Source organism: Notamacropus eugenii, chromosome 2 (genome assembly GCF_028372415.1).
Source record: "Notamacropus eugenii isolate mMacEug1 chromosome 2, mMacEug1.pri_v2, whole genome shotgun sequence".
In the NCBI taxonomy this organism is placed as follows: domain Eukaryota; kingdom Metazoa; phylum Chordata; class Mammalia; order Diprotodontia; family Macropodidae; genus Notamacropus; species Notamacropus eugenii.
Window position 1 is genome coordinate 299,228,165 of NC_092873.1, and position 16,460 is coordinate 299,244,624.

The window sequence follows — 16,460 nt, forward strand, 5'->3', positions numbered from 1 at the left end:
AAATAAGAAGTTGTGACTAGAGTGCTGTGTTTGAAATGGTCAGATATCAGTTTGTCTCAAGCCAGGATGGATTTTGAGTTTTTTCATGTGTTTGTCTATGTGGTAACAAATCCTAGAAGGTTTGGAGTTCGTAAGACCTGGGTTTGAATCTCTGACCATGAGCTAATCAGTCAACCACGATGTACTTACTATAAACAACCCACTAGGTCTTACCTACTAAGTCTCAGTTGGCAGAGAGAGTTCCAACATCTGGAGTTCCCCACTGATGATGAAATAATGGATTCTTTGAAACATTTCAGTATTTGAGTGTCTGTGCTAGGTGGTAGGGAATACAGAAACCAAAAAGAATCAATCCCTGTCCTCAAGGAGGGGTGCTGGAGGATACAGCCAAGTGTATAAGTAAATACAAAATGAGATAACATCTGTAAAGTCTTTGCAAATCTTAAAATGCTATATGAATGCTAATGATCATCATCAACATCACCATTCAAGAAGGGAGAGAGTGCTAATAATGGTAGAATGGCACATAAACTGAGCTTCAGAGGAGATAAAGACTGAGAGAGGTGGGATTGAGGAGGGAGTACATTCCAGGCATGATGGCAGCTTGTGGGATGTATGCAGAATGTCAAGTTCAGGCAGCAGCAAGTAATCTGGTTTGCTGAAACAGAGAATTTGTGACAAGGAGATAATGCAGAATAACCCTGGGAAGAAAGGCTGAAGCCAGGCTGTGGGGAACTTAAATATTACCTTTCAGTTTTCTCTTATCTAAATAGCTTTGGGGGCAGTTAGGTGGTGCAGTGGATAGAGCACCAGCGCAGGAGTCAGGAGGACCGAGTCCAAATCTCACCTCAGACACTTCACACTCACTAGCTGTGTGACCTTGGGCAAGTCACTTAAGCCCAATTGCCTCATCCTGGGTCATCTCCAGTCATCCTGACGAACATCTGGTCACTGGATTCAGATGGCTCTGCAGGACAAGTGAGGTGACCTGCACAGCCCTTCCTCACTCAAAACAAAGTCAAGTGCAAGTCAGGTCATTATTTCTCTTATGTCATGGTCTTCTTTGGCAATGAAGGATGAACCACATCTAAATAGCTTTAGCCCCTTCAGTTAGTCCTGTTAGGGCCCTACTGTCTAGTTGGGAAGGCAATCAAAGGCAAACTTACATCAAACAAAACTGTGCTAAATTCAACCAAACTAAGCTTCCGTGTTGAGAGAATTCATATTAAAGAGATAATATTTTTTCAGTAAATGAAAAGTCTTATGAAGATTTAGGGGGTTTGTGGGAGAAAATGGGCATTTCTAAAAGCAACCCCAACTCCCTTTCGTCAGGTAACTGGCACTCAACAAAGAGTTAACTTATAAGGCAGTGTCACAGATTCTGGTCAGGCAACATAAGTGAACATAATGATGTAATTCTTGTAACTTGACTCTTTCCTGGAGAGCTGTGCCTCCTTTGGAAACTCAGAAATATGTCCTTTTATAGCTTGCCACATAATTCAATTTACTTTCAATAAAAGCTCAATAAAAAGGTTCACTTGATTAAAGAATATTCAATACTTATGAAATACAGGCCTAGGTACTGATATAGCTCGGTAAAGTGGAAAGAACCCTAACTAGTCAGTGGACCTGTGAGAACCTGGAAAAGTCATAATTTCCCTGTACTTCAGCTTCCTCATTTGTGAAATGAAGGGTTTGAATTAGATGGCCTTTGAGGTCCCTTCACTTCTATAGGTGTGATTCTATGATACAAAGAAAGACTAAGATCTTGCTTTTATGGAGTTTACAATCCAGTGGGAACGATGAAACAAGGAAGAATGAGATAAGCCCCGAGGAAAATAAAAAATACAGGGATAGTGCTACAGGAAATTTTTGGAGAAAGTGAGATCACTTTCACCTATAGAGGACAGAAGGATAAAGAAAGGGTATAACAGAAGAGGAAGAACTAGAATTGGGCCTTAAAGGGAGGGACTTCAAAAGATTCACACAATGACCCATTAGGGGTATAGGGAACGTGGAAGGTAGGATAAGAGGGGGACAGTGTAGTTCAGCTGTGCCTGGAAGGTTAGATATGTAAAGGAGTAGTCTGAGAGATGGAAAGGCAGGTTGAAGCTAGAATGTGGAAGGTCTTGCGTATCAGCATCAAGGATTTAGATTGTATTCAATAGAAAATGTGGAGTCACCAGAGATTATCAAGGAATACATTAGGACTATTACCAGAGGTGGAAAGACTAGTTAGGGAACAACTACAATAAACTAGTTGAGAAGATAAAGGGGCCTAAACAAGGGTGGTTGCAATGAAGAGAAAAAATGTGAAAGATATTGTGGAGATAAAATCAACAGAATTTAGCCCTGATTAAATGATGAGGGAAAGTAGTTTTGGAGGGGGAGAGACAAAGATTTGTAAGTCATATGCATTTGGTTCAACACTCAGGAGTGGATGAGATTACTGAAAAACAAAAAAGGGCCAAGGATGGAACTTTGGGGAATGTAGATATTCAAGGGGAGGGAAGAAGAAAAAGCTCCATTAAAACAAATAGGAGTGGTCAGAGAGGTAGAAAGAAAACCACAAGAATACAATGACTCAGAAGTCAAGGGAGAAAAGAGAAAAATATATAAATACTGTAGAGGTCAGGGAGGATGAAGATGGTGGGGGGAGATCATTAGATTCAATAAGAAACTTCCTACAATGGAATAAGGGCTAGATTTGGAGTCAGAGGAATTGGGTTTGAATTTTGGTTCTGATACTTAGTAGTAGTGTGATCTGAGGCAAGTCACTTAATGACTTAATATCTAAGAACCCTTATTTTCTCATCTGTAAAGTGAAAAGTATGGACTAATTGGATTTTAAGGTTTCTTGAAACTCTGTATCTACGGTTCTATGGTTGAGAAGGATGGAAGCCGGTAGACTGTGAGTCAAGTGCCAAAGTTATGGAGAAAGGAGAGTGTCTTCATTTGACTTTGGTTCCAAAAACTTTTGACTTTAAACTATATTATTTGGCATGGAATGAAGATGCTTTAAGAAATCAGGTAGCTGAATGAGCCTTAAAAGGAAAAAAAGGTGAAAAGGGGAAGAGAATGGGAGTAGCAGCAAGGAAAGAAAAAGGAAAGAAAATGACTTTTTTTTCTCCTAAGTGATTCAAAAGTGCTCTGAGGAAACAAGAATTTTCACATGTCCATAACATGGCTAATATGATTTCTATGGGTATAGAGAAGTCATATAGAATGAAAATTGAGTTTTTAACAGTGATGAATCCTAAGCAGACTATTCTAATAATTCTTATAACTCTGGGAAAATTAAGTCATATTGGATATAATGAATGTCCCCTTTAAAATGGTCAGATGTCAGTTTAAGCTTCAAGCCAAGGAGGGCTTTTGATTTTTTTCTTTTTGAACAGTGTTTGTCTACATGACAGCAAATCTAGAACTTTGGTTTGAAGTAAAAGTGTGACAATAGCAACAAATACAACATAGAAAAAGCCATTTATCTGTGGAAGCATCAATGTGGAGACCAAATCAGGGCATATCATTATAAAATACTTTTCTACTGTCTATTCTTATTTATTATAACAACATCAATTATCCACACAGCACTTTTCAGTTTTCAAGAAATGTTCACATCTATTTGATCTTTTGACCTTTACTGCAACCCTTGAGGCTAATATCATTATCTTGTTTATAGATGAACTATGGCTCAATGTCTTAAATCTGAAATAGTGCCAAAGGTCACATAACCTTAAGTACATGTGAAAAAAAACAACATAACAAAACAAAAAAGTAACCAAACCATGTATTCTAATTCTAGGCCAGTGGCCTTTCCACCACCAGACTACTTCTTCCTTCTAATATCTATAACATGCCAGGTGTTGTACAAAACAGAAAATCAATGAGCATTCATTAACTGCCTACTATATATGACAGGCAACACACTAGACTCTGGGGGAACAATTCTTTCCCCTCAGGGTATTACATTTTATCAGGGGAAATCAATATTTACATATATAAAAATATAAAATCTATAGAGTATAAACACAAAGAAATTTCAGGAGGGGGATAGGAACTAGTAGCTAGAGGGTAACTCATGGCTCACAAGCTGAGCTTTGGAGGAAACTAGGGATTCCAAGAGGCAAAAATACAGAAAGAACGAATTTTCGAGATTATAGGAGATAGACTGTTTTGTAAGAAGAACAGTGTGCAGGTCAGTTTGGCCTTTTGGCACAGAGTGCAATAAGGCGAGGAATGTATAATAAGCTTGAACAAGTAGGTTGGAGTGAAATTGCTAAAGGCTTTACATGTTAAAAAGAGTTTATATTTTTAATCTAGAGGCAACAGGGAGCCATAGGGTCTTTTTAAGTGAGGGAGTGATATGGTCAAAACAGTGCTTTGGGAATATCATCACTTTGGAAACTTTGTGGAGCAGGGACTGGAGAAAGTAGAGACTTGACAAAGGGAGACCAGTTAGGAGGCTTGGCATTAGTTCAAGAGAGATGTGATGAAGGACTAAACTAAGGTTGTGGTGCTAGGGGAGAAAGGGGGTTGGACACAAAAGATTTGTGAGTAGAATGGACAAGACTTGTTAATTGATGTGTTATAAAGAGTGAGAAAGAAAGAGAGCAGAGAGAGGTTGTGAATATGGGTGACTGAAGAATGGTGGTGTCCTTGACAGGAATACAGAAATTAGGAAGAGGGATGGGTTGTGGAGGGAAAGACAGGGAGTTCTGATTTAGACATGTTGAGTCTGAGATGCCCACTGAGCATTCACATGATTGTGCAATAAAGAGTCAATGGTGTGAGACTGGAGGCCAAGAGATGCAGGGGCTTTTTAAACTGCTTTGGGAATAACTGAACCCATGGGAGCTGATCAGATCACCGAGAGAGAAGGTGTAGAAGGAAAAGATAAAAGGGCTCACAATGGAGCTTTGGATATACCTACCCTTAAGTAAGAAGGAACAGTCAGGTAGGGGAGAGGAAAACCAAGAAGAATACGAATCCAGGAAGAGAAGGGAGTCAAGAGTGTCAAATGCTGCAGAGGGGTCAGGAAGGTTGAGGACAGAAAAGTCACCCTAGGAGATGTCAACTAGGAGATTAATAGTATAACTTCAGAGACAGAAATTTGGGCTAAATTATGAGGTTAGAAACCAGGTTGGAAGGAGTTAAGAAATGAATGAGAGAAGAGGAAGCAGATGAGTGTGGAGAGTTTTTTTCGAGAACTTTAGCTATGAAAGAGAGGAGAGATATAAGATAGTAGCTTAAAAGGATGGTAGGGTCAAATGAAAGTCTTTCAAGGATGAATAGCATAGGTGAATAGGCAGCAAAAAAACCGAAAAGGACTTTAAAAACAATAGCTTACATCTTAGAAAAATACATAAATAAGGTCATTATCCATGCCTCCATGTCTCAGTGATTAATGTAGCACATTATTCTGAATATACTCAGTAAACGTTTACAGATGCCAATAGTGCCAGTAAGAGATGTTAATGGGTGAGCAGGACAATTGCCTCTCATGATACTGATTTCAATATATTAAAGATGTTTTTGAACATCACTAACATAACTTTGTGAATCTCTCCTCCATGGATTTCAATTCTTCTTGGATTGGTTTACATTTTCCATTTGTATAATCCCTGCACTCTATCAGTTTACTATCAAGAATAGCAACTACCTTTATTTGTGTCCTTTTAGATTTAGGCAGTGCCCCCAATTTCCAGTATTCTAGGACTTAGTGCACTGCTCCGAGGTCACTCTAATCCTTATCCATTAGGATTTTTTAGACTTTGGTCACATCTCCTTCCAACCTCTGTACAGATAGGTCCCCAAGGTCTACATTTTTAGCTCATCTGCACATAAATACACATGAAGACAAATATAAACTAAACTGAATGACCTTCCTTCAGTTAAATGCAGCATGTGATTGATGAGGTTTAGTGCAGTGTCTCAATGTGATAAACAGTAGTGAGCAAGAACGTGATCCAATTACCAGCATCTCACTACCACGGCAGAAGAGAACGTTGTGAAAGTGGTTAGTGAAATGAATGTAGGACAAGTCACAGGAAATGGTCACAATCTGGAAAAGGGACCAGAGAAGTACGTGTGTATACATATACTGATTTATAATACAGTACATGATTCATACAATATATTCATATATATTACATGATTATATATGTATTAAATATATATGTATTATGTACATACATATTATATTTTATAATCTATATTACAAAATATACCCATATTGTATGATTATATATTATATACATGCATATTTTATTCTATAATCTGTATTACATAATATACAACATAGACACAATATGCATATTATATCTGAATTTCAGAAGAGTGGCAGTGGCTGACATTTTTGGATTAGGATGGATAAAATGGAGTTGTTAATGCTTCCCTTCTTCTCAGCTAATCAAAGTGTCTAAAAGGTTTGAGGATACACTTCTTAGAAGTGTATGTGCAAAAAGGACTTACTGAAAGGTAATTAGGAGGTGTGACCTCTGAGAAGTTGTTCAAGATTTAAAAGACAGGGCTGAGGGATGAGAAGAAAGAGTGTAAAGAAATAGCAGGGGTGTAAGGGATCTAGGAGCTAGGAGGGGTGCTAGTGACTGTATGAAGGAGAGACAGCAGAGAGAAAAGGAGAACTGGGTATTAAGAGCAGGGATAGGAAATTACCTCTGGGGTTCAGAAGACAAAAACAGAAGGCAAGGAGGATATTGACTAGTACTTTCTGTAAGGAGAGGGACTAGGCTAAAGACAGGAAGGCTCTACTAGGAACAGTGCAATAGATAAAAGAGAAGTGGAGTTTTTGTAGTAACTTATGGAGATGAAGGAACAGATCCACCACAGATGGTGGAAAAGAAGCACCAGCAGCAGGCTTTGGCATCAACATGGATCTGAAGAGTAAAGAGCATGGTTTCCAGGATGCTCTTGGGGTCAAACACATGGTGGCTGTGTGATTATCAAAGGGTTATGGTCAGCAGGAAGCTGTAACAGTTCATGCCTCCTCGGTACTGAGCATGTGGGAGCCTTAAGGATCACATGAATAAGAAACAGCAAGTATTACAAAGTCATTGGGAAAAGGCAGGCAGTGAAATCAATGGAAAAAATAAAATCATTCACTGGGGAACCATCAACTTCAAAAATTCCACTGTTGGCTATTTTTCTACCATGAGCCTTGGAGAGGAAAGGTTTGTTCTCTCAGAGCTGCCATAAAATCCGCCTGTGGTCTTGTATCAATGTGAGTACTCGCTTTCAGTTCAGGTGCAAGAGATTTCTGGTACGCCTCTCTATATATCAGAAGAGATCTGCCCACCCATGTTGGCCTCTGGTTTCCACTCCACACATGCCTTTTTCTAGAGTTCATTTTTCATTGTTATAATTGGGCTAGTCAAATGTCAGTTGGTCGTTGGCCAAGTCACCCCTTCTTGGGGCAGCTCTCAATTTCTGAGGCCTCTTTAGGGAGTCTCTTTTACTACAACCTTCAGTTGTTCTCAATAGGTTCTCCAATAGGACACAGCAATGCGTTAATTGAGTGGTAGGTATTAAAGATGGTCACTTTCTGATTAGTCCCTTTCATTTCAAAACCTGAAATGAAAGCCTGGATTCTATGTCATGAAACGATATAGTAAATTTACGAAATTATTCCCGCCAATTCTGAATACTGTCACAAAAGATCAGATGGGAGACATAAAATATATCATGTTTTGTCTCTTTCCTCTGTTCTGAAGAGTAAATTTCCAAAAGAGAACAACTGTGGACTTGGTACAGGGTCAGAGGAATGCAAGCAAGATATTAACTTACATTTGTTAAACTCAACTTTTTTTTTTTGCCAACATCCAAATACTCTGTCCATCTGTGTGTGGAGATTGAAGTGTAGAAGGCAAATGTGTGGCAGTGAGTTAAGACAGCAGATCTAGGAGACATGGTAATAAACTATAACCCTCCAAACTAATGATGAGTCTGGAGAGATAGAGAGATAGAGAGAGATAGAGAGATAGAGAGAGAGAGAGAGAGAGAGAGAGACACACACACAGAAGGTAGCACCACATATTTCCTAGGCAACCATTCCAAAAGGCTGCAAAGACTGATAGACCAGTGAAGCCTGTGCCTGAACATCTTTGAGGAAGCCCTAAGAGCTGAAGAGAGAAAAGTCTGTTTCTTATGCTTCCCTTTCTTACAGATGTGAACTGAGTTCATGCATTGGTAGAAATTGCCAAGTTAAAAAAATCACTCTTTGGACTATTTTCTCTTTCATTAGATATCTACTGAGAGCCTACAGTGTGTTCTGGGTTGAGGGTGAGATAGACCTGCCCTCAGCTAACACCATATAGAAATCTGAACTGCCTGACTGATACTACACAGATGGCTGGCTGGGTTCATCAGTTCCAGTCGTCCATAAAATATACTAGCAGTATAAAAACAAGACACTCTCGCTTTGATTGTCATACATATATTTTTTGATTTAGCTTCTTGATTAAAAGTATTGGTAAAAATTGGCTGTAATATTCTTGAAGAACAATATTCCAGCTGACCTACAGTGTCTCACTTAACGTTTAACTGTGTGTCTTTGAAAGGAAAGCTAGTACATATCTAATGAAAGAATGAACAATGCATTTATTAAGCTCTTACTATGTGCAAAGAACTGTGTTAAGCACCACAAACAATCAACTGAACAACTTGTAAAGAGCAGGAACTTTTAATCTAAATATGTGGCTGAGCACATAGTAGGTACTATATAAATGCTTATTCCCTCACCTCATCCTTGCCCTAACTATCCAAGTGATTCGTCTGTCTTCCAAAGTCTTGTTTTCTACCCTCATGGAAGAGATCAGGTCAAGAATATGCTCCTGATCTATTCAAAATTATTTTTGTAAAATGAACTAGATGGAGATTGGTGGGGGAAAAAAATCCCCCAAACCTGCAGGTTTACATGAACCCTGACCCCAAAAAGCCTTAAAAGAAGAAGGAGGAGAAGGAGAAGCATGGCATTTTTTACTATTTAGCCATGCATATTGCTTTAATTTTCTTTTTCTCTGACTGCAAAATTTTGTTTAGTAACACTTATTTAAGGTCACACAACATTGCTTCCTCATCTGAAACCAGCAGGTCGGGGTGGTCCAACAAAAGGGTTACAAACAGTACAGTCTTCTGCGTATGAAGTCAGCTGCCTTCATTACAGATATTCATGATTATTTGATCATGTTCCTATCAAAAACCTACCAATTTCTTGACTTCTTGGCACACTGGCTTTGCTAGTTCTTTGGCTTTTTCTGCCCCAACCTGTAAAACTTTTCTCAAATGGTCTTTTTCCATCTTCAGTCTCTCAATCTCACTCTTAATTGGTGAAAATTTCTGAATAACAGCCTCTGCCACCACATTTTTGTAGCGAGCAGTGTCAAGACCGGCGCTTTGGTGAATAACTTCTTCTACTGTGAGACCCGTCACTGCAGCGTGAATGTCCACCATGTTGGAGACACCCATTCGAGTGGATGGGTCGTAGGTCACCTCTGAAGTAAAGTCTGTGACAGCTTTACGGAATTTCATCACAATCTCCTCTGGGCTGTCTGTTATCCTAATGGTGGCTAGTTTGTCAGGGTCCGATTTTGACATTTTGGCCGAAGGATCTCGGAGTGATTTTACCTTCTTCATAGAGGCTAAGAACAAGAACAAGAAAGGTTAGTGTCTAGCTCTCTAAATAAGTGATGGATACTGAACCAGCAGCTGTGGTTCTTCTCTAGCAAGAATGCATCAGATAGAAGGTGGGAAGAAAACCTCAGTGTTGTCATCTCCAATGTCTAGTGCTGTATAGGTACTTAATGAACATTTGACGAATGGAATGGAAACTTGTGTGCCTATTAATGAATTAATGATGTCTTTGGAGTATTACCGATTACCACAGTAGTGAAACTGTAGTGGTTCATGGAAGATCTTAATTTAACTTCTCTGAATCTTCTAAATCTTATGTGCTTTATGAATTTCTTTATTTCACGTAACTACAGAACTACTGAACTATTTGGGTTGCTGTTTTGGTATATTAATGGGTAGAGAAGCCTAAGAACAAAAATAGGTTTTATTTTAGTTTCAGTGGGCTCTTCCCTACTGGTTGATAACATATATGAGAATGTATATATGACAATTTTTTAAATTCAGAAATGACTTATTTGTTGTTTGGGCAGAAATAGAACATTTGGCTTTGTCTCACAAAATGGTGCATCCTGTGCAGTATGCTTTAAAGGAGTTTACTAATAATTTATCAATCCTGTAATGACTTGCAAATATTAACCAATAGAAAAATTATAATACATAATCATTTGGGGGAGACTCAAATATAAGAAAAACTTCCCACCAATTATAGGATAATAGTACTTTTGAGCTGGGAGAATTTTTAATTTGTTTTTCTTTCTTACATAATAGGGAAATAGACTTAAATTATTTGTCCCAGTTGACACAGTTAATTAATGGCAAAAATGGGATTTATAAGTAATCTGGCAACTAGGTGGCACAGTGCATAGTGTGTTGGGCCTGGAGTCAGGAGGACCTGAGATCAAATCTGGCCTCATACACTTACTAGTTGTGTGATCCTGGGCAAATCACTTTACCCATTTGCCTCAGTTTCTTCATCTGTAAAATGAGCTGGAGAAGAAAATGCCAAATCATTCCAGTATCTCTGTTATGAAAACCTCAAATGGGGTCAGAAAGAGTCAGACACTGAAAACGACTGAACAACGTAAACAACCAAATCATTCTCCTAATCTGGTGCTTTCTTTCCACCATACCATGCTACCCCATTTACTTTGGACTGTTCAAAAATAGCATGGTTGCCTTGAGAACAAGCTGACTGGGAGTCTTCAAGTGGAGATAGGATAATCACCATTCATGGAAAATGAACGTAGAGGGGCTTCATACCGTGGGGAAGGATTGTACTAAATAATCTCTGAGTCCTCTGTTGGGCACTCAAAACTCTTCATAACCTGACTCCTCCTACTTTCCTGTCTTATTCATTATTCAACTCCATGTATTCTGTAATGCAGTAACAACCTCCTCACCTCACCCCCGCCCCATACTGTTCCTTGCACAAGATAATCTATCTCCTGACACTATGCTATCCTTCATACCTGGAATTCTCTCCATCCTCTTCACTAGTTCCTGGCTTCCCAGTTCCATCAAAAATGCCACCTTATGTAGGAAGCTCTCCCAATTCCCCTTAATGTCAGTGTCTTCCTTTTGTGCATTGTGTCTACTTTATCTTGTATAAAACTTGTTTACACATGCTGTTGGAATGCTGTCTCCTCCACTAGACTGAGTAGCTCCGTGTGAGCAGGAGTATCCTCAATGCTTAGCACAATGCCTAGTACATAGGAGAGTCTTAATAAATTCTTGTTGATTGACTGACTCCAAGGTCTTTCCTAACTCACGAAAATACAACTCATTACCAAATGAAGTTTTTCCTTGAATGTGTATGGGTTTACCAAAGTATTTCTGTACCAATTGTTAAGGTGACCCACAATTTACAAGTTGTAATGATAATTTAAAATGAGAAGATCTTTCTCATTCATTAATAGGCCCATGTGACCTCTCTAGGTCACATGGAAACCTGAGTCACATGGAATCTGTGGTAGGCAGAGTCTATTGAATGGGGGGAACAGGAAGAGGTGGAGCAAGGGCAGAACTCAGGGGAAATTAGGGAGAGAGCAGTCAGAACAGAAGGATGCAGGCAAGCCAGAAGTTGGCTGTGAGTGTGAGAAGGGCATTTTGTTTAAGGGAAGCCTATTTGTGATTTGTTTAATGGAGCTAGTTTGTGGGAAGCCAAGCAGGGGGAAGGCTTGGGGATGGTGCTATTCTCTGCATTGTTACTGTATATAGATTTTTGTTACTATGATGGATTTGACTTTCTGGTGTCTGAATAAATGTTTTGGTTCTGTCTTCCATGTGGAGAGTCGTTGTATTTCACAATTCAGAATTGCGCTGCGATATTCATGGCCACTGTGGGTGCTGTGAGTATCACATTGGTGCTACACAAATTTACATAATGAACATGATATACAAACTCTAGGTAGTTAAATTTTGCTTGGCAGCTGTAGTAAAGATGAGTAGGCTACAGTGCAGTGCTCTTTACCCCTGTCGTAAGTTTATCCCTATTACCAAAATAGGGATACCAAATGCTAAATACCAAAATATAAGTGAATATCATCTTTTCTCAAGAGAAATTAAAGACTAGGTAAGGTGGGGAAAGTTCAGTTCAGGATTTGGATGTAAGTAACATAGGACTCATTCCATTTTTGTGATTTTTTTTTTTTTAGGAAGGCAAAGAGAATCATCCAGAGCTAGCTATGCTATCAGTATTATAATATCATGAGCATTCTTTTAATTTATTTGCTTCTTCGGGTTTTCAGTTCTTTTGGTTCTTATGACTGTGACATTTAGAGAGCACTTTAAATCCATGTATGTATTTCAAAACCTCATAATTTATTTTTTCTAATGTTATGTCCTATCCTACCATTCCTATAAAAAAGAATGAGACATAGAAGGGCTGAAAGTAGGAAACTGATTTTTCCTAAATCATGAACTGCCCGTGGGAAATCAAGGCATTTATTCATTCAAAACAAGTATTTATTAAATATTTAACGTACGCTTGACATTGTGTTAAGCAAAGGACAAAAAAAGACCAAAAAAAAAAAAAAACCCCTCAGATCTACAAAGAATGAATTTGGATAGCCACAGATTAGAGAATGACTGATCAAATCGTGGTATATGAATGGACTGGAATATTTTGCAGTGAGAAATGACTAATATGAAGAATCCTGAGAAATATGAGGACATTTGTACAAAATGATGCAAGTGAAATAAGGAGGAATGCCACCCCAAAAAATAACAAACACAATGCCTACAACATATCAACTGAAAAGTTCACTAAAAGAAACCAAACTGAGTAACTGAAAAAAGCAATAATGGTCCTAAAGAATAAACAATGTAATCTCTCTTAATGGCAGAGAGAAAGAGGAAACTTCGAAGGCAGAAGGTGATGTATATCGTTAGCTTAGTCACTGCTATCAAGCTTTTTTACTTAACTGCTTTTCTTTGTTAAAGGGAGAGCTCAATTGGATCCGAGTAAGAGGGTATTTTCAGAAATCTTCCTTCCTTCTTTCTTTCCTTCCTTCCTTTAGTTCTCTTTCCTTCTCTTTCTCTCTCTCTCTCTTTCTCTCTCTCTCTCTCCCTCCCTCCCTCCCTCCCTCTCTCCTTTCTCTACATTTGACTCCAGTATATTACAAGTTGAGACAGTCACCTAGTCTTTTACCTTCTTCATAGTCCCCAAATTTAATCAACATGACTGCAAGTACATATTGGCATCTTCAAAATAAACCACAATCTAATAATCACAGACTTACTACTTACTTAAAAGGGATTTGGGTACTGGAAAGAACTCCCCATACTTCTTGTTAAAACATTGTGCTAGATCTCGGACCAGTTCCATATGTGTGACTTGATCTTCCCCAACAGGGACATGTGTGGACCTTTTAATAAAAGACAGAAAGTCTTAGAGAAGCTGATACCCAGACTGTTGCTTTTTCTAGACTTATTTCACTATTAGTATTCCACAAATATTTGTCAACAACAGGAGAGAAAACCCAAGTCTAGCTCAGCATGTATACAAATGACAAGAAGACTGTTGTCCAATCAAGTTTTGTGAGCTTTTTCTTTTTTGTTTTGGCTGTTTCCCTAGATCAATAAAGTATAGTTATAAATACCAAGCAACAACCTATTCCTGGGGGGACGAAAGGTACCTGAAATAGCCTATCCTGTATATTAAGTTGGCACGATGCAATTTAAATCCATACCTCCCATACCTTTATCACCTCCACTCTGAATATCTGAGTCCCTGATTTCATTTTTGTCTCTAAATATTCACAGAATCCTAAAAGGCTCAGAGAAAATTAGAGTCCACCAGCATTCTTGGAGGATGACTGAACAGAGCTTTCAGAAGAGTGAACTAGTGTCATTTGAAAGACAGCTGAAGCTGTTGCTGCCAGAGTTCTCCTCATTTTCTTGGTGAATAATTACCCCTAGGTTATAGGGATCCATTCGGATATATTTGGTAAGAGTAAGAAACTAAAGAGGAGAAGGGGTAAGTTTAACTTTCAAGTAGAACAATAAAGTTCAGCTTGTGATCTACAGAGATAATCTAGAGACTGCATACCCAACCTCAGCAAGTCATCTATCTCATCAATTTAAGGACTGTCAATGTGTCACAATTCAAAGCAGCTAATGTGGGTGTTTGCCAACACAACACTGATATTGTATCTTTTAAAACATTAAGGAAGGGTAAAGGATGTGTTTTGCTAGCACTAATTAAAAAGAATTACCTAGAGATCAATACCAAGTTTTAACTGTTTCATAAGATGCCTTAAAACTGAAGCGTGGATTACAAATCATAACGCCTTTTAAAAAACTCATTTTTTTTACTACCATCTTCTATAGTCACATATAGTTTTCCACTTGTTTTCTTGCTTATAGTATGTTTGTACTTATTTTTTGTATAAATTCATAAAAATGCCACTGTGGTCCTATATGGTCCCAAGGCACATTTTTTTAAATTAAATTTCTAAATGGTGGCAATTTTTTGTCCCTTGAGAGTGGATCTAATTTTTGGAAAATCAAAAGTCATTCAGAGCCAAGCTGGGCAAACAGATGGGTGATGAGGCTGCATAATCTTGTTTAGGCCAAAAACCAAATAGGATTATCAAACAACGTGTAGTAAATGAAGGGGCTCTGAAGTCCCTTTGAAAGAGTGGTTGAGGATTGCTGCATTCCTGGAAGGAGTTCATAACATGCTAAGGTACCTGCTTTGGTAGGGACAGGACTAATGTTGAATGCATATATTTTAGAATGTTTGGTTTAAAAATGGGGAAAGAGCACCTCATCATGTAACAGTCACACAGCATGATATAGTGAAAAGGGTCCTGGACTTGAAGTTAGGATGACAGGCTCAAATCTTATGTCACACACTTATTTGCTGTGTGAATGTGGATAAGTCACCTAACTTTTAGGGGCCTTGGTTTCCCTACGTAGAAAATATGGGGGTTATACTCAACAGCCTCCAACGTTACTTCCAGTTCATTTAGAGCTATGACCTGCAGTCCTATGTATATGTACATTCAAGTTATAGTTATCTGTGCTGAAAGAGAAGACATAGAGATTACAAAAAAGTAACACACTCTTCCAAATGATTTCCATTTAGTTTTAGAATATTATTAGAGAAACACACTCAATCAGAGCAGCACTTTCACTTTTGTGCCCGGCACTGCTGCCTTTATCCTATTGTAACTCGTTTCCCCTTTTCCTCTGTAGCACAAAGCCTGCAGACTGCCCAAAATTATTTTATCACAGAGTGTAGACATCTCAGGACTCAATTTATAAAGACAGATTATCAACAGTTCAATCTTACTACTGACTTCAGCTTGGCACTAATTAATGTGACTCAGGCTTTTATAGTCAATCTTCCCAGTTAAGCCCTCTAATTAAGGAAAAGGCTTTCTCACCCTGGATTGGGCTCCATCTCTTGGTTCAAAAATAAACTCCTGATTATGGATACTACTAAAAGAAGTTTTCCCCAAACAGAATTGCTATTTCCTGATAAACAAGAGATGACAAAAGATCCAAAATGGGTTTCTCAGAATCCTGTCTCAACAGTTTTTCTAAAAGCTTCCCCCTATCCCATAATTCCTTTTCCTTTAACATGAGCAGCTCCATTCCTTTACAACATCACTTTGTTGGTACTGTAAATACACTCCATCATGGTAGAGAAGGAAATCTTAACACATGCTAGTAGAAGGGAGAAATCACCTACGAGGCTAAAAAAATTCTGTTGAAATTCAGAAAGCAGACAATTTAAAAGTGAATATAGCATATTATGGAAATATGGAAAATAGTAATCTCACCAGAGAAAGAAAATTAAGCACAGTGGAGACTACATAGTGCATGGAATCACAGAATTTTGGGGTTGGAGATCTCCCTCAGTTATCTGTTTCCTTTCTTTTTGTTGAACATCCTGTTTCTTTAGAATACAATTTATCTACCTAGAGCTATATTCTTGACATGGGGCTTATCTCACACAGCCTCAGTGATAGCTATGGGGTCTCCTTATGTTAGGACCTCTAGTCCACCTTGCTTGTTACTTACACTTTGTGCATCTGTGTATAGAGATGAGACCATGTGTTTTATTACCGGCTCCTCTCTTGGATTTCATCTTCTGGGTATCTCAATAGCCATTTTTCTATACCACAGTTTCTTCTCTGCTCTCCATAAGTTAATCCAAGGTTGTCCACTCAAAGTGGTAGAGACTTTCTTTACTTTCACTTGATAGTGTGTCCATCCATGTGTTATCCCTTACCTTTGTTATATGACCAGCTCTTTGTGACATCTTAAACTTCTATTCTCTTTCAAAGTTCCTTACTAGTTCC

At 38.4% G+C, this 16,460-nt stretch overlaps 1 protein-coding gene across 3 annotated transcripts in view; it reads right to left on the bottom strand.

Annotated features, from left to right (window-relative positions):
* Positions 1–8,436: 8,436 nt before the first annotated feature.
* WARS2 (tryptophanyl tRNA synthetase 2, mitochondrial) overlaps positions 8,437–16,460 on the bottom strand; it is a 78,992-nt gene continuing 70,968 nt past the window's right edge. For all 3 annotated transcript variants that reach the window (XM_072644517.1, XM_072644520.1, XM_072644519.1), the window contains exons 5-6: positions 13,396–13,514; positions 8,437–9,656 (exon numbers count right to left, since the gene is read on the bottom strand). In XM_072644517.1, coding sequence (XP_072500618.1) covers positions 9,211–9,656; positions 13,396–13,514 — 565 coding nt within the window. In that variant the 3' untranslated portion in view covers positions 8,437–9,210. The remainder of the gene's footprint in view (positions 9,657–13,395; positions 13,515–16,460) is intronic.